General features: G+C 47.8%; 1 protein-coding gene across 1 annotated transcript; it reads left to right on the top strand.

Moving 5' to 3' along the window:
* Nucleotides 1–27: 27 nt before the first annotated feature.
* On the top strand, nucleotides 28–26,168 carry NDUFA10 (NADH:ubiquinone oxidoreductase subunit A10). The gene is made up of 10 exons (XM_081095359.1): nucleotides 28–478; nucleotides 1,703–1,871; nucleotides 2,566–2,781; nucleotides 5,373–5,459; nucleotides 8,399–8,520; nucleotides 9,559–9,638; nucleotides 11,333–11,387; nucleotides 13,204–13,289; nucleotides 17,261–17,369; nucleotides 25,766–26,168. Exons 1-10 carry the CDS (start codon nucleotides 398–400, stop codon nucleotides 25,832–25,834), a joined length of 1,074 nt encoding a protein of 357 aa, XP_080951485.1. The 5' UTR covers nucleotides 28–397; the 3' UTR covers nucleotides 25,835–26,168.
* The last annotated feature ends 1,720 nt before the right edge of the window (nucleotides 26,169–27,888 follow it).

The raw sequence follows: 27,888 nt of genomic DNA, 5'->3' as shown, positions 1-27,888 counted from the left end.
CATCGATAGCACCGCACGTGACTGGGCGGGAAGGCCCGCCCACCGCCCCTGGCTCCGGCGGCTCAGGCGCCCTGGCTCCCGCCCCGGCCAGGCCCGGCCGCCTGCCCAGCCTCGGTGGTCTCCGAGCTGCAGACATTTTCAAAGAGGAGACGCGGACGCCGGCTCGGAGGGGCCTGCGAGAGCGGGACGAGGCAGAGACTAAGGGTATCCGGTCGCGAGGGGCAGGCGACTGCCCCATCCCCCGGGAACGCTCTCCGCGCCTGCGCCCTGCGTGATGTTCCCAACAGGCAGCGCGAGGGCACCTTGTCGTGACGTCACGGCGGCGCGCCGGCCCCGAAAGAAGACCCCGCGCGACCGCGTCCCCTCTGGTCCTTGAGCTGGTGCTGACGACGGAGCTATGGCCTTGACCCTGTTGAGACTGGCTCCCGTGTCCGCGTCCGCGTCCGCGCGGGGCCTCGCGGCGGTGGCCCAGCGCTCGGTGAGGCGGCGGCGGGCGGGGGGTCCGGCCTGCCCTCCCGGTGCCACCCCTTCCCCTGTCCCCGGGCCTCTGGGCGGCGGCTCTCAGTGTCTCTGTCTCGGGGCGACGCCTCTGCCCCCGGTGCCGATTCGCGGACAGACCTCAGGGGCCGCGAACTTCCCCGGCCTCTTTATCCCAGGGGCCCGAGGCGAGCCGGCCGCCCGCTGCCCTGGTGTGGGAGGCCGGTCTGCAGGCCCCGTACCCCGGGCCGGTGTGCGGTGCGCGGACGCACAGCAGGTGCTGTGAGCGCGAAGGAGCCCGGCGCGCACTCCCCGCTGCACTGTGTCGCGTAGCGGCTCTGACACCCAGCCCGGGCGGGGCCTGACGCGGAGCAGAAGGCGTTTGGGCTGGATTTGGGAGGACGAGGGGACCCCCGTGGTCGCCAACAGGGACGGCTGGCATTGCACGCGGAGGGTCCGGAGAAGCACAACTGTGGCTGGAAACTTGGGAATACATCGCTGGGTGGCTGTGGCTTGCTAGTCACTTTGCCCTTCGATTGTATTTCTCTGTGTGCGTGTGTGCCCGCGCGCGTTGGAGGGATTGCTATGGTTTTAGTGCAAAAAATAGATTGGGGGTATTGAAGACAGGAGATGAGGCAGGTGTTTGCATTGTGGGTGAGAGAGGTGAGGACATCTGTGGATCCGTGGGATAGGAAGGTGACGCAGGATCCGTAGGATTTTGTGAGTGATTGTGGAGTTGGAGGAAGGAGGAGCATGTGAAAGATGACTCCATACCTGCGCTGTTCCCCTTGGTTGGTAGTGGCAAAGAGAGCTTTCTGAGGGATCCGAGTTGGGTGCAGGGTGTGGATGCCACGTCTCAGTTTTAGGCCTGTTATCTTTCAGGAATTATCAGGACACCTAGTGGAGCTGTTTGAAGACAGTGAGGCAATCGGGACAACTAGACTGGAGAAATGTTCTTTATGTCCTTCCTACTTTTCTCCCCCCCTCTCCCCTACTCTCCCTACACTCTGCCTTACTTTCATCTATCCAATTTTTATTAAACATAATTCCCTGTCCTTAAGAATTTACCTTGGGGGTGGGACGGGGAGACCTGTAATTAAATAAATAGGTAGTAAAGTTGTAGATATTGGCATTTTTATAACCAATGGCCTTCTTGGCCTTTTACCTAATAGCTGCTCGTGCCTGCAGCAGCCAGCATGCCCACATGTGTTGTTGTGTTTTTCAGGGAGGAATCCATACGAGTGTACAGGGCCAGAGACAGTTTGGCCCTTTGGCATTCATATTTGGCGACAAAACATCAAAAAAACTGACAAAATTCAGCAAAGTGATAACCGTCGATGGCAATATATGTTCTGGAAAAAGCAAGCTTGCAAAAGCAATAGCAGAGAAACTAGGTATGAATCTGTGCCATGCAGAATGACAATATTTTCTCCGATGTATGGTTGCTTCTCTGAGGTTGATTTTACTTTAATATTGGCTAGGTAGAATTGGGCTAAGGTAGGTATTTTGCATTTAAAAATATTTATAAAAAAGCTGTTTTTAACTTTCATATTTGGAAAATTAAAAAATCCTTGCCATTCTCAGTTTGATGGGAATGGTGCACTTTGACACGAGCTGTCTTACTTGAGCTTTATAATAGCCTCTGAAATGGGGCATATAAAGGCAGTCATCACAGACGGGTAACTCAGTATGAAGCTGACTGCACGCAGCTCTTTAGAGCAAAGCCAGGTGCCAGCCCCCTTTCCTACTCCCATACCTTCCTGTGATCCTTAACGAGCACCTGCTTGCTTGCACACGGGACTCCCATAGTTGTGGGTTGAGTTCACATGGGGTGGGGGTGCAGGGAGGCTTGTTGCAGTGAAACCTCTGAGCCGACATGCTTCTCTCACGCCTGTTTCAGGCATGTCTTCAGTGTCTTTAGTGCTCCCTTGAGCACACCTGTGTCTTTGGTGTGCAGGTTACTGTCCCCAGGTCCTCACCAGTGACCTCAGTGCTGGCGTTCAGATGGGGGTTCCTGTTAGTGCATGCTGCTTGCTGATAGGGCGTGAAGCACCCACCTCTCTTTTCATGTGGTCCGTCTCTCCTCAGGCTTGAAGCACTTTCCTGAAGCAGGAATACACTATGTGGACAGCACCACGGGGGATGGAAAGCCCCTGGACGTACAGTATAGTGGCAACTGCAGTTTGGAGAAGTTCTACGATGACCCCAAAAGTAACGACGGCAACAGTTACCGTCTGCAGTCCTGGCTGTATGCCAGTCGTCTCCTGCAGTATGCAGACGCCTTGGAACACTTGCTGAGCACAGGTGCAGTATCCATGGCCAGGTAGCTGGTGAGCGTGTTCTGCACTTGAACCCTGTTCTGGAACTCAGCCACTTTAGATTGCCACTAGTGAGTTTTTCCTTAAGGGCATCTGATGAAGCAACTTCTCTCTTTCCATAAGATCATAAATTTCCCAAGACCCATGTGATCGTCGTTTTAGAATAAATTCACTTCATATTATTTAACTTTTGTGTATTGGAGTGAGATTTATGGATTATATGGAATTTGTCTGGCACATTTGTCAAAACAAAGGAGGGGAAAAAAGGACCTCCAAATGACTGGGAGGAAGTGGAGTCACAGTCGTGGGAATGGGGCCATGTGCCAGACAGAGGTAGGGTTGCAACAAAATAGGTTTGTCACTGAAGCTCAGAGATGGGCTGGAATTCACCATCACTCCAGAGGGTGGAAGTTAACCATCTGGATGATGGCAGTGGTGGAGGAGATGGCATACACAGCAAGGGGGGGTGCCCCTGGAAGTTACATGAAGCAGGTATGAAGTGGACAAGGGCTATGTACTGGGGTAGGCAAGGCCCAGAGTATTGGGGGCAAGTACCAGGGATAAGGACACAGGAGATGGAGGGACTCGGGACAAATGGGGCAAGACCACAGTTGTTGGGAATGCAGAATAAGGTTGGAATTCAGGCCGGGCTGCTACATCCTCCTGGTAACTTGCACATGGGTGAGACTTGGTCCCCAGAACACCCTGAGACTCAGAAGACGGATGCAGCACTGGTACACGGCCACAGTCACAAGCCCAAGCAGTCCTGCGTTCTCGCACAGAAACAAATGCTATGTGGGAGATGGGTGGTTTGTACCAGCCACTGTACTAGTACATGGTTGCCACAACAATCGACTATCAGTTATCTGGTGAGCTTATTTACGAAGAGCCCAGCTGCCACCTAGAGCAGTGGTTCTCAACCTTCTGGCCCTCTAAATACAGTTTCTCATGTTGTGACCCAACCATAAAATTATTTTCGTTGGTACTTCATAACTGTAATGTTACTACTGTTCTGAATCGTAATGTAAATATCTGATATGCAGGATGGTCTTAGACGACCCCTGTGAAAGCGTCGTTCGACCGCCAAAGGGGTCGCGACCCACAGGTTGAGAACCGCTGACCTAGAGGTTCTGCTTCATGGGGTCTGAGCGTGAACACAGGTCACAGATGATGCTGGTTCAGAAGCCTGCATTTGAGAGACCCTGTCTATGTTCTGGCAGGTCCCACATACATAGATTGCACAACGAGATGCAGGATAATGCTCTTTAATTGGTTTCAGAGGGCCTAGTTATTATCTTACTTTTCTAACATGTTATTAGTGATACTTTTTCTTCTATGAACATAAGCCCTAATTTTGGTCAGCTCTGCTCCTGATTAAACAATGTGGCCTTGATGCTCTGTGCCAGGACCAGCCACAGGAGCCACGTGCAGCCTGCAGGCATTAGTGACACTCCATTCACGCCAGGTTCTTCCTGAAGCATACTTCAGTCCTGCCTCAGGACTCCCCATTTCTTAAAAAGAAACCTTTTAAATGAAAACTTGTTTCCTTTTGTGCTATACTAATGTATTCATTAAATATTTAGTGAGTGCCAGCTGTGTTCTAGGAACTAGGGGCTACCACAGGAAGTCAGTCCCCACCCCTGGGGCTTACATTTTAGTAGGTGAGACACGGAGTAAAAGGCAAAAATTGATGCCATGTCGTACTGAGTGGTGGGTGCAGGGAGGAAGGGGTTTGGAGCAGGGCTGGAGGCTGCTCTTCCAGATGGGAAGGTCAGGGGAGGCCTTTGCCCAGCACTGCAGGACTGAGTGCAGGGAAATGGGCCGGGAGCCCCTGGGGACCAGCACTCTGAGCATGGAGAGCCGCTGTGTGCTGAGTGACATTCAGGAGGCCATCACATGGGAGCGCAGTGAACGAGGCTGGGAGTTGAGGGGCAGGAGGCCAGAGAAATAGCCTGGGCGAGATGGTCAGTTGTTGGTTTTTCCCCCGAAGGAGAGGAAGCTATTGAGAGTTTGAGTGGAGGGGTGACAGGATCTGGCTGCAGTTTGGAAATGCCTCTGTGGGTGAGTGAGAGCAGCCTGAGGCTGGGGGGCAGGTGGGCGGGAACTGAGCTGGAGCCTGGCCCGGTCAGAGGTGAGGAGGCTTGCACTGGGAGGGTCGCTGCAGGAGTGGTGCTAAGTAGTTAGATAGGAATGCCTTTGGGAGAAAGCTGGCAGTTAGCTGTGAGTGGGGTGTTGGCCAGAGGGGACCTGAGGAGGAGCCTGGTCTCACCAAGGTTGGGGCAGGTGCAGGATTGTGATGGGCATGGTGGGTGGGGAAATCTGTGGTTTAAAGCGGAAACACTTTCTAGTAATCAGATGCTTTTGTTGCAGCTGACACAATGAAGCAGTATGGTCTCTTGCCCAAACCAAAAAAATATTGTTTGAAAATCAATTCCCACTTAGAAGTGTATCTATGTTCTTTTGAAAATATTTGGACTTGTAAATAACTTTTCCCCCCTTTCTAAAATGAAATTACACGTTTCCAGTGCTGTAGTCATCATGTCTGATTTTTGGTGTCTGTTTCCCTCCTTGAAACAGGGCAGGGTGTCGTGTTGGAGCGCTCCATCTACAGCGACTTTGTGTTCCTGGATGCGATGTACAAGCAGGGCTACATCCGGAGGCAGTGTGAGTCCCTTCTCGAGCCAGCTCCTGGGTCGTCAGGGCTGTGATACACCACCTTTAGCTGGTGTGCATTCTGGGAACGTCTGCCATTATTTAGTAACTCCACAGGAAACAAATGGCTCCTCCACCCTCTCTCCCCTAGGGCTACATCTGCTGTGAAAGCGGAGTGGTGTCCTGGTGTCCTGGGCCGTGAGCTGAACACAGCTGAACCCACAACTCCTACACGGCCTTCCCCAAGAACCCCCCCTCCCCCCCCCCCCCCCCCCGGCTCTCTGCTCTGCCTAGCTGCTACCTAAGCTATTTTTCTTTGGTCAATAGATTTAATTTCCCTGAACTGCACTTTCTAGTGTATTTTGTAATTAGGTGTCTTTCATCTCTCATGCCTATACCTGGTGACAGCTGGTATTATCATCACCCTTTCTCTCCAACAGGGTGCTGCACTGAGGCTTTTAGGGACAGTAGCTCTTTGTGGGGCATTGGTCAGAGTCTGACAAGTGGCATGTGGACAGGAATAAAGACCTGGGTAAAGGTCATCTGACCGCAAGAGGTGATAGAAGCCTGCCCTGCCAGGCCAGGTTATTGTACCCAGGAGTGTGCTGGGCGGGGGGGGGGCAGGGAGGGGTGGGGCTGGGGAAGGGCCATGTCAGTCTGCCCATGGACCTTTTCCTGTGTGCTCTGCCTGCTGGAGGGGAGGTGGGGGTGGCTCATCTCTGGAGGGCAGAGTAAGCATTGTTGGTTAGTGAATGGGGGAGGGCGGAGGCACGCCAGTGATGAGTGAGGCCAGGCTGTCTGCTCCTGTGTGCCTGTCTGCCCTGCTGTTGAGGATGTCCACTGCATGCCTGTACAAGGAGCAGCCAGAGCCCTGGCCTCTGACCACGGTACCAACCCCTGCTGGACATACTGAGTGGCAGAGTCGGCCAGCAGCCTTCTGGAGGGCAGGCTGTGTGCAGGCTCTGTCTCAGGTGCCAGGGAGAAGAAGATGTATCAGAGGCTCCCCTGTCCTGCAGTGGGGAGGCAGTGTTAAAGCAGCACAGGTGGCTAGTTGCAGTAAAATGCGTGTGGGTCCTTGGCATTGTTGGGGTGCTGTGGAAGCATACAGGACGTCTAACCAGCTGGGACATGGTGTGTGGTGGCCTTAGAGAGTGAACCCTGGCGAGCCATGCACCGTGCAGCAGGGTGAGTGAGGACGGTGCGCGCGGAGGGGCTGCCCCTCAGCTTGGTCGCTAGGACTTTTCCTGAAAGGACTGAGGAGCCCCTGTAGTGTTGTAGGCATGTGAGGGATGTGGTGCGATTTGAGTTCATGTATCTGGAGGGATGTCTGGTGAGAGGAAATTGGAGGAGGACGAGTGCATCATAGGGTGAGGGCCACACGGGGCAGTGGGGCAGCCTGCTGAGGTGGGTGGATCTGAGACAGAGCAGGTGCACATGGCAAGCTTGGGGTCAGCTCTGTGGGAGAGTAAAAGTGGACCTACCTGGACTGACGGGGTCACCAAGGGAGGAGGACCCTCAAGGGCAGCAGCTGGGCATGCCGAGTCAGATTCTTGTGAGAGAGCTGTGGTGATGTCCTTAAGGCAGCTGCGTGTCTGAGCTAAAGTCCCGAGCAGTGGTCTGGGCTGGAGATGAGTGTGGGGGGGTCAGCACTGCAGAGCCCACAGAGTGAGAGGTGAGGCCTGAGACTGGAATCCTGGGGGGCTTCCAGGTTCCAGGAAGGAAGGCCAGTGCAGAATTGCGCCTGAATGGTCAGAAATACACACAGGACCAGTAGGGTAGTGGTGGACAGTCGTAGGGTAGTGGGGACAGTCATCGGTGCCACAGCAAGAGTCATTGCAGTGCTGGGTTGGGGGAAAGAGACCACTTGCATGTGGGTGGCGTACAAGGAGGTGAGATTGCCTAAGAAATGGGAGCAGGAACAGGAATATAGAGGAAGCAGCTGAAGGGAGCTCCAACCTGATGTGGGAGTGATGGGCCTGGTTCCAGGGTGAATGGATGGGAAGCAAACTCAAGGCCGCGTGTTCTCTGCATGGACAGATTTTAGGTGATTATGGTCAGGGGAGCAGCATCCACGGTGAGCCTTGGCCATTCACTCTATGATTCTACCTCCTCACTGGCCTCTCGCGTTTCCCAGCTGCCTTGGACCAGCGGCCTGTCCTGAATTGCCTTGAAAACCAGAGCTGCCAGGAGTGGTCACCTGAGTGTTTGCTTTAGAGCAAGATAGTTTTCTTTCCATGCATCTTAGTGTGATCACAAAGTTTGTCACTTCTGGAAGTTTCCACCTTGTAACAATGTGCAGACCATGCTTTCTTGATAGTGTTCCTGTGTGGGCAAGGGTGGTGTCTTTTACTCCTTAGAGAAGATCTGTTATGATGAAGAAATAAATACACATATAAGAGATGTATATGACCCATTCCTGGTGTCTAGGAAGTAAGTAGTTTTAGTGCTAGCTTTACCCAATGGCCAGGTAAGTTTCTATTGAACTAGTACAAAAAACGTTTTACATAAATGTTAAAGGCACGCTTTAAAATTAAATACCCCTTGCATTTTGAAGTTATTTATTACATGTTCTTACAAGCTAATATTTTTTTAAAATATGATGCTTTGTAAAACACTGTGTAATATGAAGCGAGCATTCTTGTGATCTGTCCACAATGTATTAAGTGTGTCCAAGATGCATTTAAAAATCCTAAGGCTGTTAAAGTCAGGGTTTGCATCCCAGCATGATCTCTCTGGGCCTGGTACTCTAGGACTGTGGAACTGCAGGGTTGCTGTGCTAGGGCCACTGGCACCTGCAGAGCCATCCCACGGCTGGTGTGCAGCTGCACTGACAGCCGACTGGCTCCGAGAAGTGCATATGCCTTTGTCCTTGTATTTGAATAAGGGTATGTTTTAGAAACACCTACGTTGGACTATTAGATGACAGATGGCGCCTCTCTTGTGTGTGCCAGGTGTGGACCACTACAATGAGGTGAAGAAAGTGACCATCTGCGAGTACCTACCTCCTCACGTGGTGATCTACATCGACATGCCCGTTCCAGAGGTCCAAGCTCAGATTCAGAAGAAGGGAGATGTAAGTCAGCTTTTCATTGAGGCCTGTCTCTTCTGCACCCTCCTTGCCTCTCACAGGGACATCTGCAGGAGGCAGAAATGACTGCTGAGGCTCACAAGGTGGGGCACACGTGGCCCCGAGAGAGCAGGCACTTTTACAAGGACTGAAGGCCCCTGGCCAGTTGCTGCTCTCCACCAGCGCCCTCCAGTCCCTAGTGCCAGCCCACTCTTGTCCCCTTTGCCTGCGTCTTCTAAACCAGCCATCGCCAACCGGTGGTCCATGAGGTCCGAAAGGTTGGCGACCACTGTTCTAAACCATTCTGTAAGACAGGTGTGCTAACAGGACTTCCCTTGGCCATGTTCCTTTTGCTCTCTAATGGGGATTTCATGCCTCTTATTTTCCTATGAATCAAAACTGATCTCTGAATCCCACTACTGTCTGTTTAACTCTTTTCCTGCTTACTGAAGAGTAGAACGGTCATCTCACACATATCCGTTTACACTCTGTGGCCTTGGTTGGGACTGGGTTAGAGGCGCTGGCTCTGCAGCATAATGGGGACAAGGGTAACTGATAAGGACCACTCGCCCTGGGACTGCTTCCTGTTTGGAAATGTCACTCCCACAGGGAACATTTTCCTGGGGAAGAAGGACATTTTTTTAAAAAAATGTATTTTTATTGATTTCAGAGAGGGAGAGGGAGATGATGAGAGAGAATCATTGATTGGCTGCCTCCTGCACACCTCCTACTGGGGATCGAGCCCACAACCCGGGCGTGTGCCTGTGCCTTTGACTGGAACTGAACTCAGGACCCTTCAGTCTGCAGGCCGACGCTCTATCCACTGAGCCAAACCAGCCAGGGCAGGACCTTCTTTTTGACACTGAGATGAAGATGAGAGTAATCCTAAGTCGTCCCAAGGCCGCTTCCTATCACCCAGAGTCCCTGCAGCGCCCATCACGAGTTCTAAGAAAACACTGTCCACTGATTGTGTCCACAGTTCATACACGCACAGGTAAAAGCAGAGAAGGCTGAGCCTTCACACCTGTACTTCTGTTTGTTTAGCCACATGAGATGAAGATCACCTCTGCCTATCTTCAGGATATCGAGAACGCCTATAAGAAGACCTTCCTTCCTGAAATGAGGTGAGCCAAGGGCATGACTATGAGAGCAGTCTTTCACACACAGGTCCTGATGCCCCGCCGCCCGGGGAGCTCTCTGTGTGTTCAGGGATGTTGTCTGAGTGTTTAATCTGCTGTTAAGCAGGAATGACAGCATACTTTTCTGTGTGAGTTGGCAGGGTTTTTGGTTGGTTGGTTTGTTTTTTGGTTTGCTTATTTTGTCAAAACATTTCTTGTCTTATAGTTTTAAATTTTTTTTATGCTTTAAGTAAACTGAAGCTCTATTTCATCATGGGTTTCAGCATGAGAAAACTCACATATTTTTACTTTAGGTGGCAACTACACATTCACACTGACCTAGAAGGGTTGCTTGGTGGTGCTCAGGGAACTGGTACAGGCGTGAAGATAAGCTGTGTCTGTGGATACTTAAATGGAATCTAATCAGTGTTTGGGTTAAGTGGCTCCTGTAAATCCATATACCACGAGCTGCTGGGTGGAATCAACTTCATCCATGTGCAGACTGTCTGTTCAAACAACAGGGTCAGGAGTGAGAAATGCATGCAGGAGGCAAGTGTGGACAGGAGGGAGCATGAGCAACATTGTAAAATCTGGTATAGTGTGGTGTTCATCTGGAAAAGTTAGATCACACAAACACACACGTATGCCTACAGCTAGTTCTTACACCACAGAAGTAAAACTGTGAATGAAACAGCAGCCTGTTGACCATGGTCTGCAGAGGTGGTGATGTTTGGCACCATAGTAGTGGGTCTCATGTGGATTTCAGCTTGTGAATTCTTAAGGTATTTATTCTATAGGTTACATCCCATGAATAGGACGGTGCGCTGGTGTAGGGTCACCTAAATGAGAAAATGTCCCTGTGTCTGCTCTGTGGACAATCTGTGGGAAGCATAGTCCATCTTCGGCATTCTGCTGTCCCCTTCAGGAGTGGGCTCTAATGGGTGGCCTTGCTGGCCTCTGGCCAGGTGTGGCCTAGGGTTTCCGTCTAGTTGGTCTGGAGATGGAAGCAGGCAGCCTCCTTCACTGGTAAGGTATAGTCTTACCAGCCTGCAGCTTTCAGTCATCTCCTGCTGGGTGAGCAGGTCTCTAATGGCCGTGTCAAGAGGAAGTGGCAGAGTAAATGGCACTCTGTTGTCCCCTTTTCTCTGGGATCCAACCATGGTTTTTCAGTGCCAAGACAAAGGGAAGGGAGTTGCTGTCCTGTTGCATAGTTTGATTGAAAGAGCTTATTTTGATGGTTCATTTGCCTCTGAAATTCTAGATTCTAGCAGCTCAGGTAATCTGTGTGTGTCCACCATGACCACTGGGCTGCTGTCAGTGCACGAGTCTCACTGAGGCCCTGGCCTCCTTTGTATTTTTTTTTTAAATGAGTGCAGCCTCTGGAGACAGTCTGCATAGCAGTGCAGGTGCCTTGTGTGCCCTGCCTTCTGTAGACACAGGTGGCTCTGGTTTCTCACGCGTGTGGGATGGAAGCAGCAGGGAAGGCAGGAGCAGACCTGCTGTTGTCACTGTCCGTCATGGGCACATTCTTGCTTGTAACTTGTCCTCCTGACCTAGTCAGGCCATGGTGGCCAGTGCAGGCCCAGCCCAGCGCCCAGTTCAAGAATGTGACCTGTGCCTGTTTGTAGTGGCAACTTCAAGGTTAAGTGCTCATTTGTACAGCTTGGAAAATTTACACTGGCTTTCCTCTTTATCTACAGTGAAAAATGTGAAGTTTTACAGTATAGTGTAAAGGAAGCTCAAGATGCAGAAAAGGTAAGAAAATGACGGAAAAGTTTGTGATTATTAAATCCAATTCATGTATAAGCTTCTTGCGAATCAGATTATGAGCTCAGTTCCCAATGGTCTGGGAAACAGCTGTGTTTTACAATCAAAGGGAAGTTCCACACCCATCACACTCTCTGCACATTATTTTCTTACAAATAATTCTGCTTCTGTGATCTTAAAAGGATGGTAGTGGTGGATACAAAGAACCGCGAGTTACCTGTTTCAGAATGTATGATATAGAAGGTAACACTGAAACTTGACTTAGTTAACAAGAAAGATTTAGTATGTCAAGATACCAGCTTCCCCCAAATTAGTAGGTGCATTTTGTAAAAATTCAAGTGAATCTCAGTATAATTAATGAGTAATAGCCAAAATTTTTGAAAAAAAGTAATATAAGAACATTTGCCCTCCCAAATACAAAAGCATATTACAAAATTATGGCAATGAAAGCACTGTGGTAGTAATACTAGAATAAATGAATAGATGAAGGGAACAGTACAGAGTCCAGAAACAGGTGCATGTGCGTGCTCACGTGTGTGTGTGCTTGTGTGTATGTGTGTGCACCTGCACATGTGTGAGACTTGATTTGGTAAAGACAGTATTTTAAAGGCTAATAAGGAAGTAGAGGAAAACAGCTTATTTCTTGAAAGGTATTGAGGCAGTTGACCATTCATTTGCTAAAAAAGAAAAGTACTATCTCACATCTTATATATTAAGCACAGCCCAGCCAGTGTGGCTCAGGAACCAAGAAGTCACCAGTTCAATTTCTGGTCAGGGCACATGCCTAGGTTGTGGGCTTGATCCCTGGTAGGGGTGTGCAGGAGGCAGCCGATTGATGATGTTTCTCATTATTAATGTTTCTGTCTCTCTAACCCTCTCCCTTCCTTTCTCTCTAAAAAAATCAATAAGAACATAAAGAAAAAAAAGCATAAATTACTTAAAAAAATAAGAATTTTAGAAAAAAAAACATTTTGTGATCTGGGGTTGAGCTGCAGGTGGTGACATAGCAGAAGATCACAGAGCTGCCTGCTTCCCTATGAAACACCCTGAGCTGCCTCCTGGCTTGGAGGAGAGAGAGCAGGGCTCTCCTATGGGAGGCCTGCGTTCAGCTGGCTCTGGGCCGGCTTCAGAGTTCCTTTTAGGTTTGATTTATTTTGCTCTTCCACTGATTCGCCACATTTCATTCCTTCTCAGCCTTCTGTGTTTGTAGTGCTGACTTGTTTTAGGTTATTGTGAAATCTTTGAGAGAATAGATGGCATGTGTTTGAGAAGAGTGATGCATTTTAGCTCTAAGACTCATTATTTGAGTTCTTATTGAATACATCCAAATTCTTGAAACTTAGATGACTTCTCCCAGTTGGGTGTGTTTCAGGAGAGAGTGCATCCTAAAGGTGCTCTGGGAGGCCAGGCTGTCCTGGCCGCAGGCTTTGGGCTGAGAACATGGGTCATGGAACTTCCCAAAGAAACGCATTTACTTTCTTATTATTCTGTTGTTCCTGGAATGAAGTTGCTTGGGAGGAAATGAGGGTCTGTCACAAACTCAGGTCTCCTCCCCAGTCTGACTCTTACCTGCCCCTTTTCTCCCAGACTGTCAGGTAATGTCTCCTGTGTTAGCTGGGCAAGACGCCCACATTGAGGAGTCATCACTCCGTCCCCCGCTTCACTAAAGGCCATCTGTTTGGACTTCCTTTTTCACTTTTATAGTGTGATTCTTCCTGCCAGATATTTGTAGTTTATGGTGTATTAAAATGTCGTGTCATTTAAAATGAGACTTTCCATTAAAATTGGAATTCCCACTGTCCAGGTGGTGGAGGACATCGAATACCTCAAGTTTGACAAGGGGCCGTGGCTCGACAAGAGTGACACTTTCTTCTACCATCTGCGGATGCTGTGAGTATGGGAACATTGAGAACGGCTGGAACGGGGAGGGCTGGTGTTTCAGTTGGATATGTTGCCTGCTGCAGACACGGATTTGTGAAGGAATTATATTTCAAGTTCGGTGTTAACAGGCCAACCTGTACTGAGGCAGATTTCCTCTTTCTTTCTAAATGGTGGTCTTATATTGAATTGATTGTGTTATTAATTCAGCAGCCACTTTACGTTCACCACGTGCCAGGCACTGTTTCAGATGTTAAGGATTTAGTATCAAGTAAAACCTCATGAAATCAAATGTATGTTTTGTTGGGGAGATAGAGTACCCACATCAGTAGAACTGTGTCGGTGCTAAAGGCTGAAGGAAGGCAACCCTGGGTAACGGGACAGCAAGTGACTGAAAATGCTGTTGGGGGTGGTGCGAGAAAGGCCTGTTTTCTGAAGAGGCCTGAGTGACGCAGGGAGTGGGCCTGTGGTATTTGGGGGTGAGCATGGGACACGGAGGCCAGGTCACGGACAGGGCCTGGGCAGGAGCTTGGTGGGAGAGTGTGCCCAGCAGCCCAGCCAGTGGCTGGAGCAGAGGAGAGTGAAGGAGTGAGCGGTTTAACCTGGTAAGGAGGGTGAGGGACACTGAAAAGAAGGCAGATCGAGGAATCTGAGTGATCTGATAAGACTATAGTCACCTTTGTTTTTCCTGGAAACCTCCCCTGAACTTTTCTAGGCTATTATTGTATATGGATTTATATATGATTCTTGTTAATATCAGCTTCTGTTGGGCAAAATATGTGAAATATCAAATAGGAGGTGACTCTCCTGACATTCTATGGAGACTGGGCCATGTGCAATCACTTTTTGAGTCCTTCCATTGGTAATACAGTGTCATTTTCTGAACACAACCTGGAATCATTCTAGACTGTGTCCAAAATTCCTGTCTTATAATCATAATTTTAGTAGTTATTTAGTTGTGTGGTTATCAGAGCATAGAGAAAGATCCTATAATTTCTGCAAAGCTCACAATTATAACATTCAATTGTTTCAATTCATTTATTGCAAACGCTCTTGTCCTATCCTTCTCCCAGTTTGTGCTCCTCTGCCCTTTCCCCAAAGATATTTCATAACAGTGTATAGTCGTAATGGTGTTTGTTTTCCAGTACTACTTCTTAATTTGGGGGACTCAAGTGAAAATTATGATCAATTTTCTGAGATAGTTACTGTAAACATGCCATTTGCTAGTTATACTTATTTATCCAGAACTTGACCAAATTACTAGTTAAGAGCAATGTTGTACCGTCTCAGTTACGTGTGTCAGTGTGTAATTATGTTTGTGTGTGCTGATGCTGAATGGTAACTGGTTTTCAACCTTGAGAGCGCTCTGATCTCATAGCTGTGATCCATACCTGACTGGTGCCCGCGCTGTCGGCTTCACTCCTGTGCTAACTGGTTAGCAGCCCGGCCTCTGCCTTCCCGCTGCTCTCCCAAAGCCCTCCCTCTTTGAGTCCTGTGTTCCGTGGCTCCTGGAGATCATCTTTCTGATGTGCATGCCCAGTGCTGTAGAACTGAGTTGTGAGTGTGGAATCAGAAATGTAGTGCTTCACACAGACCTTTACACTTCAGGAAAGACTAAAAAGATGCTTTGGACATGTTTTAGGAGGAACTATAGACATTCTGTTAATTGGGGAACAGTTAAGTCACAAAACATAATTTACTGTTGTTGTTGTTTTGTCTTTTCCTGCCTCACATTTTGTTTTAAAATATGTGGTCTAGCACCTCATATTATAAACCAAACTTGAGTACATTTAATCTCATTTAAATGTACTTTGGGTCATGATGTTAAGAGCCTATATTACTCTCAGCCAGTTTGAGTTCTCCTTAATCAGATTGAGTGCTCTGTGAACAGAATGTTTTGTTTCATTGCTTTTGCTTCCTGGGTCATAAAATTATGGCTTCCTGTTGTCCTCATTCTTTATCTTCAATCTGCCTAGATGATTAGAGATAAAGATGTGGCTTTACTGGTGATAGGTACACAGGCTCTTCTGAGGTCACAATTCAGGCTCATAGTGAGGCACTGGAGGAGCAGTATAGCCAGTTTAAAGAAGTCTGAACAGTCACAGATAATTTTGTAATCTTCAAAAACAGTTTGAAGCATGTTTGTCCAGATCCATCCTTCTGGGGAGGTTATGTGAAAATATAGTTCTGCCAAGTCAAACATAGATGGCGCTGTTGCTCTGTGTATTCCTCTCAAGTTCTCAGGCCACGCCAGTAAGGCCTTTCAAATTTTCCACAATTTTTTTAGGATTTTCAAGCTGTAGAGAAAACCAGACCTTATGTACCTTGATATTTGTTAACATTTAAACATACGAACTTCATTTTTACTTGAAAATGTTTATTGTGAGATCACTTTAAAAATTGTCCTTGTATAATAAGAATGAAATAATTCTATTTGTGTTAAAAATAAAAAGATGTGTATTTATGCATTATTGATACATGCTTATGAAATATATTCTAAAACCAATTACTGTTAGAAGAGAAAAATTCTGGTCTGAGTTGTGTGCACTACAGCCACGTGCATGGTAGGTGAAGTCCACATCAGGATCCTAGGCAAGCAGTCAGTTATCCTGGCAGAATTTCTGGAGTGATGTCTGGTTGGGGGATTATTCAGTCAGTGATGTGACTCTTAACTGTGACGCCTGGGTATGCCTTTACCTGCTGTCCACGCACCTACCATGAGTTCTGGTGCTCTGTGTCCCTCTGTGGGAGAGGGACAGAGGATCACTGAGCCCTGGATTCAGATCGGGCTATTTCGAATGCAGTGGGGCCTGCCTGTGGTGTGGGAACAGGCTTGGGTTTGCCTGGTAGGTCTGGACTTGCTCTCACCAAGTGGCTGAGAGCCAGAGACATTTAAAAAACTTCCATTTGGGCCATTACAAGCAGAAACATCTGCCATTATAACTCCTTAATGGGAAAGTGGCCATTTAAAATAATTATTTTCTTTGTTTTGAGCCCTTAAGAAAGGAGACTTTATTTTAATGTTTCTTTCTAAAAGCCCCAAAAATGCTTTTCATCTTCAAGTATAGTGTTTATATTCAGACTAAATTTAATTTAAGCAAATTACAGAAGTATAAATATTTTAGCATCCAGCAAAACAAAATGGAGAAACAAGGAGAGGACCCTATGATTTGTATTTATCGGTGCCAAGAAAGGCAGAGAGCTAGACCTGTTATAAGCACTGGCACAACAGCCCATCCTGTGTGGAAACTCACCCCATTCCCCACGCCCTGAGTCCCAGAGCCCTGATCCTGCAGACCCTGCAGATGGTGTCGGCCTTTGGGGGAGTGGCAGGCACGATGCTGCCAGACCCACCTGACTCAAGTCTCTTTCCTCAAGACTCATTCATTTTGCAAGTTTTTAATGAGGACATTATGTACATGACATTGAAATATATGGTGTTTGTTGTTCCTTTTTATTCCTGCTATGCCTATATTTAAAGCACACTGTGGACTGAAGGGTCCCAGATTCGATTCTGGCCAACGGCACATGCCTGGGTTGTGGGCTTGCTCCCCAGTAGGGGGTGTGCAGGTGGCAGCCAATCAATGATTCTCTCTCATCATTGATGTTTCTATCTCTCTCTCTCCCTCTCCCTTCCTCTCTGAAATCAATAAAGAAAAATATTTTTAAAAAAATAAATAAAGCACACTGTGGCTCTTTTTTTATGTTTCCATTTTGTATCCATTCCCAAAGGTAGTCATCCGGGCACTGAGGCTTTTGAAAGACTCCACTCAGGCTGTGAAAGTCATTCCAATAGCAGCGACACAAAGAGCAGATGGTCTTTGAGGTGAAAGTTGTGCTTCAAGATGACTGCTTGGGAATGAATGGCATTTATTTGAATGTATTAATGTTTTAATATAGAAGTGTTTAAAAACCAGCCTTACAGCTTATTTCATTATTTATGTTGGTGGTTTAGCGTGACCCATGTTTGTCTTATTTCCTAGGGTTCAGGATAAGTTGAAGGTGCTGAATTACACAACCATTCCAATCTATCTCCCAGAAGTCACGATTGGAGCGCACCAGAGTGACCGAGTCTTCCGTGAATTCTCAGAGGTGAGACCTTTGAAGCCAGAGAGCTGACCTGCTGTGGGTCTCAAACAACTGGGGACAACATTGCTTCTCTGAAAAATGGTTCTGGTCATTATTTCTTTTCAGTGAAAGAGCTTTTGTTTAGTTGAAATGATTCTCCTTTTCTCCCTTTATCCTGGTCTTAAAGCTGACATGGCCCTCAGACGGCCAGGCCATGAAGAGGAAGATGTTCTGGGCAGCGTGTGTGCCAGCGACATTCCTCATCAGCATGTTATCTTGGTGTAAAAATGTTCTGGGTTCCTTAGCTTTATCTCCATGTCATTATTATCAGCTTTAACTTCTGCTCTTCATGGCTCATAAATAGTGGAGGGGTGGCCCAGTTGGACAGCAATGGGGGCAGAGGTCAGGAGGGTCACCTGCTTTATTGGTCTTATCTGATTTCCATACCTTTTTAGTGAATTATTTTCACAATGGTTTGTGGAGTCATTTCAGGCAAGATTCCATGAACTTGGAGAACATGCATCGGTTCTGGTTTGGAACCCAGTGGGTGACTGGAGAGAGAGTCTTCTCTGGAATGCTGGTGCCAGTGGAATAGTCGGAACATGAGCCATTTCTCCATCAGCTGTGGTTGGGGTTATTAATGCCAAACATGTGAAATGATTGTATTTAAATTAGACAAGCTAAGCAGGCAGCATTTGGGTAAATTGAAAGTTAAATACTTTCGCACAACTGTAATTCTCAGATTTGAGGCTTGCAAAATGCTTGAAGTGATTGGGTGTCGCAATATGTCTCACTGCTTCCTTTCTTACTTGAGGTCCTTGGCATTTTCTTTTAAGTAAGTTCTAGTTGTTTTGAAAGTGATTTTATTCAGTGTAGAAATTTTAGGAAACTCTGAGTTACCTCAGTGGGTATGTTTCATGCTGGCCTCTGGGTGTGAGTACTTGCAGTCTGCGTCTGTTTTAGTGGAACTGTGCAGGTCCACAGTTTGGTTGTGGCAAGGCTTAGCTGTGCCACCTCTGCCACTTGCAAAGGCCAGGAAACCTGCTTGGTGATGTTCCGCTCACTCTGCATTTAATGGCTCACCAGGCCCTGTGGAGTCCATCTTACAAATGGCTTCATTTTCTTCTGGCGTCACAGCTATGCCTCTGTGCAGCCTCTATGATCTTACTTCAGTTTGTCCCGCAGCTTCCTGCCTGGCGTCCTCTGTGCCCAGCCTGACCCTATAGCCCCTCTTCATAATATGCAGAGGCAGCTGACCACACAGCCCTTCCCGGACTAGGACCGAGTTCAGATCCTGTAACGTGCTCATCTGGCTCCTGCAGAGTCTGCTGTCATCACAGCCCGGAGGCATCCATGGTCGCTCAGTGCTGTCTGTTAGTCCAGACCAGTGGGGCCTGGGGACTTAATGTGCTGGGTGGAGAGAGGATTTAAAAACATACATAAATTACTAGTGAGAAAGTTTTGCCCTTTAAATTAAAAAAGTTATTCTGATTACATCTTTAGCATCTGGCTCACTTCTGATAGCCTCACTTTTGTACAAAGAAACAAGGCAAGCTCAGGAATTTTGTAGTCATTGATATGTATGTGGAAGTAATAACTTGGCTTCATTTTTATACGTTTTTTTCATGCTCTATTGTTCATGATGAGGGTACTGGCTTTCTACTTGTATTACTGGTGTGAAGTGTCCTTTTAAAATAAAATAAAAAGGCAGTGGCACACGGGTATGGAGCCTTGGCCCCAGTGGGGAGGTAGCCTTGGTTGATGTCAGCAGCCACACTCTCCTCATGTCAGGCTCTGTGGCGCCAGGCTCTCCGTCTTGTTCTGTCACGCATTGGTGCCATTTGTTCATTAGCTCAGTTACTTGTTCCACTGCATGCTTAGTGAGTGTGTGCTAGTGTCAGACTGTCCTAGACACGGGGCAGCAGTGCCTAAGATGGGCAGGATCTTGGCCCTTACAGAGCTTACATCACAGTGGAAGGAAACAAAACAAAAAGTAAAACAGAATTGGTTGAACAGTGGTGACCAGTGCTGTGGGCAAAAATTAAATTCCCAGCAGAGGTTAGGACAGAACCCCTGCGAGGGGAGCTAAACTTAAAGATCTTGGTTGTGGTCCAGGAAGGCCTCACAAGAAGGAGTGTGGGCAGAGATGCAGGAGGCGGGAGTGGCTGGGGCACTGAGAGGGGAGCCCCAGATGTGAGGGAAGGCTTTTCCTGCACAATCAAGACACAGGAAGGAGGACTGTGCTGGAGCAGAGGGAGGGAGGGGACAGGCAGTAAGGAAGAGATGGCTTACCTGGGTAGGACATGGCAAGAAGGAGGACGTGTGTGACACACTATGTCTTGGGAATATTCTGCCTCTAACCTGAAGCAGATTGGCCAAAGGTGTGGGCAAAGCAGGGGGAGCACCAGAAGGCAGTTTGCAGAGTACATGTCAGAGGGCAGCATCATCATACAACTTTGGAAAAGTCATATTGTGGGTAGAACCTCCAGGATCTGTTGAGATTTGGTGTTGGAAAGTGGGAGAGAGAAGTGAGCTGACTGCTGCATTAGGGCTCAGAAACTGGAACTCTGGGGTGGGAATTGGCTGATACTGGACAGCACAGAGCTACAGGCTTTAGGGAAAAATCAAGAATTCACTGTTGGACATGGCACGTTCAAGACACTTAGTATCCCCATGAGGAGATATTGAGTAACAGGTCTATTGGGTTTGGAGTCTGGCAGTAAGTGAGGGTTGTAACTGAATTTAGAAGTCGTCAGCATGTGGTTGACATTTGAAGTCACGGTGCCGGTGATCTCAGTAAGCACAGAGGGAGTGGAAAGCCTAAGGTCGAGAAGTTGAGGAGACCCAGCGAACCAGATTAGTCATGTCTTCACGGAGCTTATGTTTCAGTGTGTGTATTTCATTGATTATAACTGGGAACAGCTCATGCCTGTAGGAGTTTTCATTTCTTCTGTTAATATGTGCCTATTTATAAAGTATAGATTGTATTTATTTCTCTCTGTTTAGCAAGAAAGAGTGAGCCTGATTACCCCTGGGAAAGTAGGCCTGGTATCCAGAGCAGGGGAGACTCCATCTGGCGTGGTAATCGTGTGGGTCTGCTCCCAGGAGATGCAACAGACTGAAGAGCTGAACAAGAGCCGATTATATAGATGATGCCCTTTATGTGTGACATTTCTAGGTGACCCTGCACATAGTTGTAACGGCGCTGCTCATAGTCAGGAAAGTTCCAGTGAACCAGCAGCCGAGCCATCATCTGACAACTGTGGCAAACACAGGATGTTTCAAATGCTAACTCTGTATGGAACATGAACATTCAAAAGTCCCATGATATAAAAAGCAAAAAAAAAATACAAGCCAGCAAATAACAGTTTTATCTCTCTAATCTTATCCCCCCCTTTTACTTTTCTTGCCTGACTACCCTGGATAGATGTCTAGTTCATACTGAGTGGAGGTTGTCACAGTGCCGTCCTGTCCTGTTTCTGATCTCATGGCCCACCAATCAGTGTCATGTTTGCTGTAAGTTAGTTTTAGATACTCTTTCTCAGGTGAGGCAGTTCCATCTTTTTTTTTTTTTTAAATATATTTTATTGATTTTCTACAGAGAGGAAGGGAGAGAGACAGAGAGCTAGAAACATCGATGAGAGAGAAACATCGATCAGCTGCCTCCCGCACATCCCCCCACTGGGGATATGCCCGCAACCCAGGTACATGCCCCTGACCGGAATTGAACCTGGGACCCCTCAGTCCGCAGGCCGACGCTCTATCCACTGAGCCAAACTGGTTTCGGCGAGGCAGTTCCATCTTAATACTACTTTCCAAAGACTTTCTTCAGGTCTGGTACTGAGTTTACCACCCCTTGACTGCCCTGGATGATCTTTCTCCTCTTTCTGTAAATATGGTCAGTTATAGTGACTGATTTTCCATGTAAGGCCACACCTTGAATCCTGGGTAGATCCCACCTGTGGGCACATCTCCCTCTTTGTGTATAGCTGGATCTAATGCACACATTTAATGTAGGGTTTTGCATCTATGTTCCTGAGAGGCTGGATGGTAATTTTCCTTTCTCACAGTATCCTTGTCAGATTTACTATCATTATCCTGCTGGCATCAGACACTAAGCTGTCACTTTTTTTCTCTGGAAAGTTGTGTAAGATGGGAGTTGCTTCTTCCTGCCGTGTTTGCAAAGATTCACTAGTGGGCTCTGTTGGAATATTTTAAGTTATTAATTTATTTTCTTTAATAGACAGAATAATGTTCAAGTTATATTTTTTGAGGCATTTGCCCCCATTTTGTTTAAATTTTCTGATTTCTTGGCATGAAGTTGTCTTTTTTTATGTTTTTAACTTGGTCACACCTGCGAATAGCCACTGCCCTGCACTCCCTCCCCCTTGGAGGGAGCCTGTTGCCCAGGGAGCCAGCTTCTTGCTTGGTGTTATCTGCTGTACATCCAATTCACTGATCACTGCTCTTTTTCCTCTTTCATTTACTACTTTTCTAACTTTTTTTTTCTTTTTTGGGGGGGGGTGGGGAGGGAGGCTTTCCAGGAGAGGGTTGGAAACAGTTAGTGTAGTACAGAAATTTGAAGACTGGGCTGGGGTTTCCAGGAAGGTTTTAGGGGGAAAATCCTTTTCTAACTTCTTAAGGCAAAAGGTGGGTCGTTGATTTCTGGCTTGTCTTACTGTTCGATATATGCATTTGAAGCTGGACACATTGTCCTCCAAACTTAGCTTAGTTAGATTTCATAATGTCATCGTTGCATAATCATTCAGTTTAAAGTATTTTCTCATTATAACCTCATTTCCTTTTTGACCAGTATGCTAATTTGAATTATTCTGGATAACTTAAAAGCAGTGGGGATCTTTCTAATTATTTTTCTGTTACTGATTTTCTGGCTTAATTCCACTCTAGTCAGAGCACACTTGTTACAATTTCAGCCCTTGCAGTGTGATTGAGGCTGACCTTCGGTTCTGCATTTGGTTGATTTTGGTAACGTTCCCTGGTCCTCAGGGAGAGGGTCTCCTTCCCACACTGTGTGCAGTTCAGTTGGTCTCATCCGGGTGAATTCTGTTCGCCACATTCTCCACACTGTCCTCATTCTCACTGGTCTTTTCTCTCCCGTCAGCTTGTGGTCAGAGATGTGGAGATCTGCCTCTGTGTGGATGTGCCCTTCTCCGTCTGTCCAATTCTGCTCTGTGTAGATTTAGAGGCTGTGTCATTAGAGGAAGACAGATTTAAATTGCTATAAATTCTCAGTGGAGTTACCGTTTTATAGGTTCTGAACTTTTTCTCACTATCTTTGGTTCTTACCTTAAAGGTGACTTCATTCAGTGCTTAGGCAGCATCTGTAGTCTTTTGCTTAGTATTTGCATGGTAGAGTTGTTTTTCTGCATCTTTGAATTTCAACCTTTTTGTATCTTCATATGTCCAGTGGGCACCTTGTAACCTGAAAACAGTTGTGTTTTTAGTTCTGTTCAGTCTGAAAGTTGGGAATATTTATCTGTTCACATTTAATGCAATTACAGATACATTTATGTTTAAATAGCTTACCTTAGCCCTGGCCGGTTTGGCTCAGTGGATAGATGTCAGCCTGCAGACTGAAGGGTCCCAGGTTCGATTCTGGTCAAGGGCACATGCCTGGGTTGCAGGCTCGATCCCCAGTAGGGGATGTGCAGGAGGCAGCCGATCAATGATTCTCTCTTATCATTGATGTTTCTATCTCCCTCTCCCTTCCTCTCTAAATCAATAAAAAAAATATTTTTAAAAAATAAATAAATAGCTTACCTTACTGTATATTTTATATTGTTCTTACATGTTTTATGTATTTTTTTCCCTGTCTTCTTTTGGATGAAAATTTTAAATCCTATTTCCCCCTCTATTTGTTTACTAATTAACGTTCTTTTTAAATGGTTTTTAGTGGCTAACCTAGTGATTAGAATAGTCATCCTTGATTTATTAAAGTCTAGCACTAGTTAGTAGTTCCCTCATTCCATAACAGTGGTGGGATCTCAGGAGACTTGTACTCCATTTACCCAGCTCTTGTCACTTGTGCTGTTTTGTCACATCGAATTCTCCGTATGTTTGAAGCCTGGAGACGTAGCCCCTGTTTGATGCGGCTGGTGCTCTTCCCTCCCTGGGCTCAGGCTTGCCCTTAGGATCGGTCCTTGGCCAGAGGGTGCCTGCTGACAGTCTCACACTATGTTTTCAGTGGTCTTCATGTCTTCATTCTATTGATGTTTTATTTTAGAATGTTTCAAATTTACAAAAATAACAAGAATAGGAAAATAACTTCTCTGAACCTTTGTGATCAAATGGTGCCAATTAGCTTCAAATACTTTTCTCAGGTGTGGCTCCTGTACAGCCACCTCCTGGGCACCCAGGTCTCAGATGTGGCTCCTGTACAGTATCTCCTGGGCACTCAGGTCTCAGGTGTGGCTCCTGTACAGCATCTCCTGGGCACCCAGGTCTCAGGTGTGGCTCCTGCACAGCATCTCCTGGGCACCCAGGTCTCAGGTGTGGCTCCTGCACAGCATCTTCTGGGCACCCAGGTCTCAGGTGTGGCTCCTGCACAGCATCTCCTGGGCACCCAGGTCTCAGGTGTGGCTCCTGTACAGCACCTCCTGGGCACCCAGGTCTCAGGTGTGGCTCCTGCACAGCACCTTCTGGGCACCCAGGTCTCAGGTGTGGTTCCTGCACAGCATCTCCTGGGCACTCCTTGGGAAAGCCGGCTCTCAGGTCCCAGGGTCAGGTCCTCTTGGGTGGGCCAGGTATCCCCTGCCATGATGTGTGACTCTTAAGGTCAAGGACCTTCTGCAGTTAGGGGATTGGTGTTCATATGTTGCTGCTGCTAATCCCAGACCTAGTTCCAGGGTGATCAGTCACCCAGTAATGTTCTCTAGAACAAAAGGGCCCACCCTGGATAATGGATTGCATCTGATTGTCTTGTCTCTGTAGTCTCTTTGAATCTGATAGTTCCTCAAGCTTTCCGTGACATTTAAGACCTTGACACTTTTGAAGATCACAGGACAGGTATTTTTTAGTGTCCCTCCACCTGACTGTTCACTCGCTGCTTCCCATGATCAGATTGAGGCTGCGTTTTGTTTCTGTGGGCCTGTCACAGAACTGCTTGCATCTTGTCAGGTGGCACCTGGTTCCTGTCTGTCCTGTCATGGGTTGTATTGACTTTGGTCCCTTGACTAAGATTGTGTCTTCACTCTTTGTAATTAGTAAATGTTTGAGGGGCATACTTTGAAACTGTCAATGTCCATTTCCTCCTCAAGCGTTCATTCTACCATTTATTGATTTTCTTGGCTAAATTATGAATAGAATGGTTGCCAAATTACACTTTTCCTGATTCTGTGAGTCCTGCATCGTTAGTTAGCATTCTGCTGTGAGGACCTGCTTTCTCTTCTCCCTGCTGCGCCATCTATTTATTTATGTCACTGGGGAACCACCTGACCTTCCTCCCACACTGTTCCTGCCCCTCTGTGTCTCCAGGACTTCCTGAACCCTTGAGGCCCATGGAAGCCAGATGCAGGTGTCAGTAACATGGACCCACAGGGAGCAGCCCTTCTGGCCCAGTGACCACCTGTGGTAGCCAAAGTACTTGTTGGAATCAGAGAGCTGAAATGCGGCTCCCTGATGTCTTCCTGCCCCTTCTGTAGCCCCAGCACCCAGTACGAGCCTTCCCTGCACAAAGAGCGGGCCCTGCCTAGCTGGCCACCGTCACAGCCATGGTCACTGTGCTCTCATGCCTGCTCTTTTGCCCATGGGAATGCCTGGTAGCTGCTGTTCCAGGCCCACCTGCCTGTGTCCTGGGAGGCCAGACTCTGTGGACTGTGTCACAGGGCCCCTGCTCCCCAACTGCCACTAGGAGGAACGGGCATTGAGCCATCTGTCCTCCAACATCATTGCTGCCGTGATAGCCACTCCTGCCCTCCTGCAGTGGCAGCTCTGGGTCCTGGGCAGCTAACGGCTCCCACCGTGGCTCCTCCTTTGTTGGCTCCTTCACCCACCCGCACTGACTACGGCCTTGTGTTAATTGTAGCCGGTGCTCCTCCTGTGCTTCCTGCTGGACAGTGACCACTCAGCTGGGACTTCATCAGTGGGTTTTCACATGGCGCTGGGCAGAGCATTAAGAAGGAACATGCTGTCGCCCTGTTGTCTGCTGGGTCACCCCCCGTCCAGTTCTCACCCAGCTGTCCCCTCCATGGCCTCGTCACTCTCCTGACAGGATGGGACACTGGGTTGGTTTGCATTTATAGGCCCCCTGCCAGGACGGAAGCTCTTTCAGGCAGAGCTATGCTGTGCCCGGTGCCTGTGGAGCTCGTCACTCACAGCAGGGCGTGGAGAACACAGGGCAGTGGGCTGGGGGACCGACCTGCTTGTAAACCCATGGTGACCTTGCCTGCTTCCTCCCACAGCTGCCGGGCCGCAAGTACTGCCCCGGGTATAATGCGGACGTGGGCGACAAGTGGATCTGGCTGAAGTGACGGACCACCCTCTGCCAGAGCTGTATTGGCAGTGAAGAAGAAGCTTCCAGTCTGCACTCTTGTGGCCTCCTCGTAGCTTTAAAATTTGGGCGGAAGTAAACAGTCTGAACATCGCACCGTGGAGGCAATGGCAGTCGTCCCTGCAGTGTAGTCGGGGTGGACAGGACCATCGGAGCCTGCGGCTTTATGTGGCAGCGATTCGTAATGACCACGGGGCAAAGGGAGTCCGCTGGGGGCCAGGCTCCACTAGAAGGGTTTCTTCTCCCACCTGTGTCCGTGTTGTGCAGGCTGGTATGTGGCTTCTTCAGACTCGAGAAATAAACTGCTTCTGTGGCACTGTCTCCATTAGACTCTGCTTGCACACGGGCATGTCGCGCATGTGCCTACGCTCATTTGCCATTCTACTCGCCGCTTACTGTGATGTGGTTTGCTTTAATTCAGAAACATACTGAGATTTAACCATTTACTCTGTTTATTCTAACAATTAGAGAAAAGTAAAAAAAGTAAAGAGGGAATACCAAAAAATGGAAGGAATTAGCATAGACTATAGAGCAGATGTTTGGGAGTCTTGTGTGATGAGCATCACCCCTGGGCTCATAAGTCCTTCCTCTGAAGGAAGATCCGAGCTCACAGTGTCGGTAGGATAAAACAAAAGCAAAATAACATGCTCTTCGTTCTCTGAGAGTCCTTTGTCAGTGGAAGAGAGGAGAGGGAGAAAATCCCATTTCCTCCTCCACCTCTAAAACAGGAAACTAGGTGACATGCCTCGCAGCTCATTGTAGAGTTTGGCATTTTAGTTCAGGGGTTAAGCTATACATTGTGAATTCTATCCAGTGAGTTTTTCTATCGAGTCCCACTGTGTTGAATGTGGCTCCTAGCCACGTGTGACCATTACATTTAATGAATTAGAATTAAATGCAGCTAATTCAGTTCCTCAGTTCACACTGGCCACAGTTCAGATGCTCAGTGGCCACGTGGCCCTCGGTTCCGTGTTGCACACATCACGAGGAAGGTTCCCACCATGGAGCGTGCCTGCGTCCCCCCATCCCTTTCTCTCTCTGGGTTTTAAGAATTGGAAATAAAGTTTCCCAGCAGTGTTAGTTGGAGTTCAGATCTAAGTGGCCGAAGTTTTGCATTTTACTAAGAACAAGCAGCTTCAGTGATTGAGAGAGCAGCTAGGCTCCGGGCCAGCCAAGGGAGTGTCTTGGTCTGAATGCCTCCCAGAGCCATTAAGGAGGAGGAAGGAAGGAGAAAAGCATCCAATTATCTGGGCTGCTCTCATGTCCTGTGTGGTGAGCAGGCTCCGTGCTGCGCACCGAGAGCTCCTCACAGTATGTGAGGGTCTGCTGTGCGTCAGCTTGTCAGACACAGTGCAGATCCTGGTCCAGGAACCACCTTCTAACTGTACCTGGTGCACCGCCCCTGGTGGTGTGGGCAGTTTGTCATTTGTGCTGAGGGAGCACGTCTCTTTCATTTCATGGTGTTTTCTGAGAGCACTGGGCAGAGAAAGCAAATAGTGTCCAAGTCTCCAAACAGAAGCCCTGAGAGCTGAGGCGGCGGCCCCACCTTTTTGGTTCAGAGCAGGACGTGACTTAGTTCCCAGGAATGCTTACAACCCTTAAAAGAAACCCAGGGTTGAAATAAAACTTCATTTTAAAAAATGTTGGTTTTTTTTTATTTTCGTAGGAAGGGAGAGGGAGAGAGAGTGAAACATCAATTGGCTGCCTCTGGCACATACTCTGACCGAGGACTGAATCCACAATCTGGGCATGTGCCCTGACGGGGAATCAAACTGGCAACCTTTCGGTGTACGGGATGATGCTCAACCAACAGCCACACTGGCCAGGGCAACCTGCCTTTTTGAATATCTCATGTTGGAATATTCAGTGCTTTGAGGGTCAGGAACTGAGCTTGTTGTAACATGTAGTTTTATGTCTTCCAGCCACTTGTTCACAGTCACGAGAATTTTGTATTAAGGAGAAAGCACTCATTTTTTCTAAAGTGTCTTTCTGTTCCATCAGATTTTGTAACCAGAAGTGTAAGAACACTCAGCT

This window comes from Myotis nattereri (assembly GCF_964212035.1).
Source record: "Myotis nattereri genome assembly, chromosome: 7".
Classification (NCBI taxonomy): domain Eukaryota; kingdom Metazoa; phylum Chordata; class Mammalia; order Chiroptera; family Vespertilionidae; genus Myotis; species Myotis nattereri.
The sequence above is the reverse complement of the archived record's forward strand: the minus strand, read 5'-3'. Positions and strand labels throughout refer to the sequence as shown.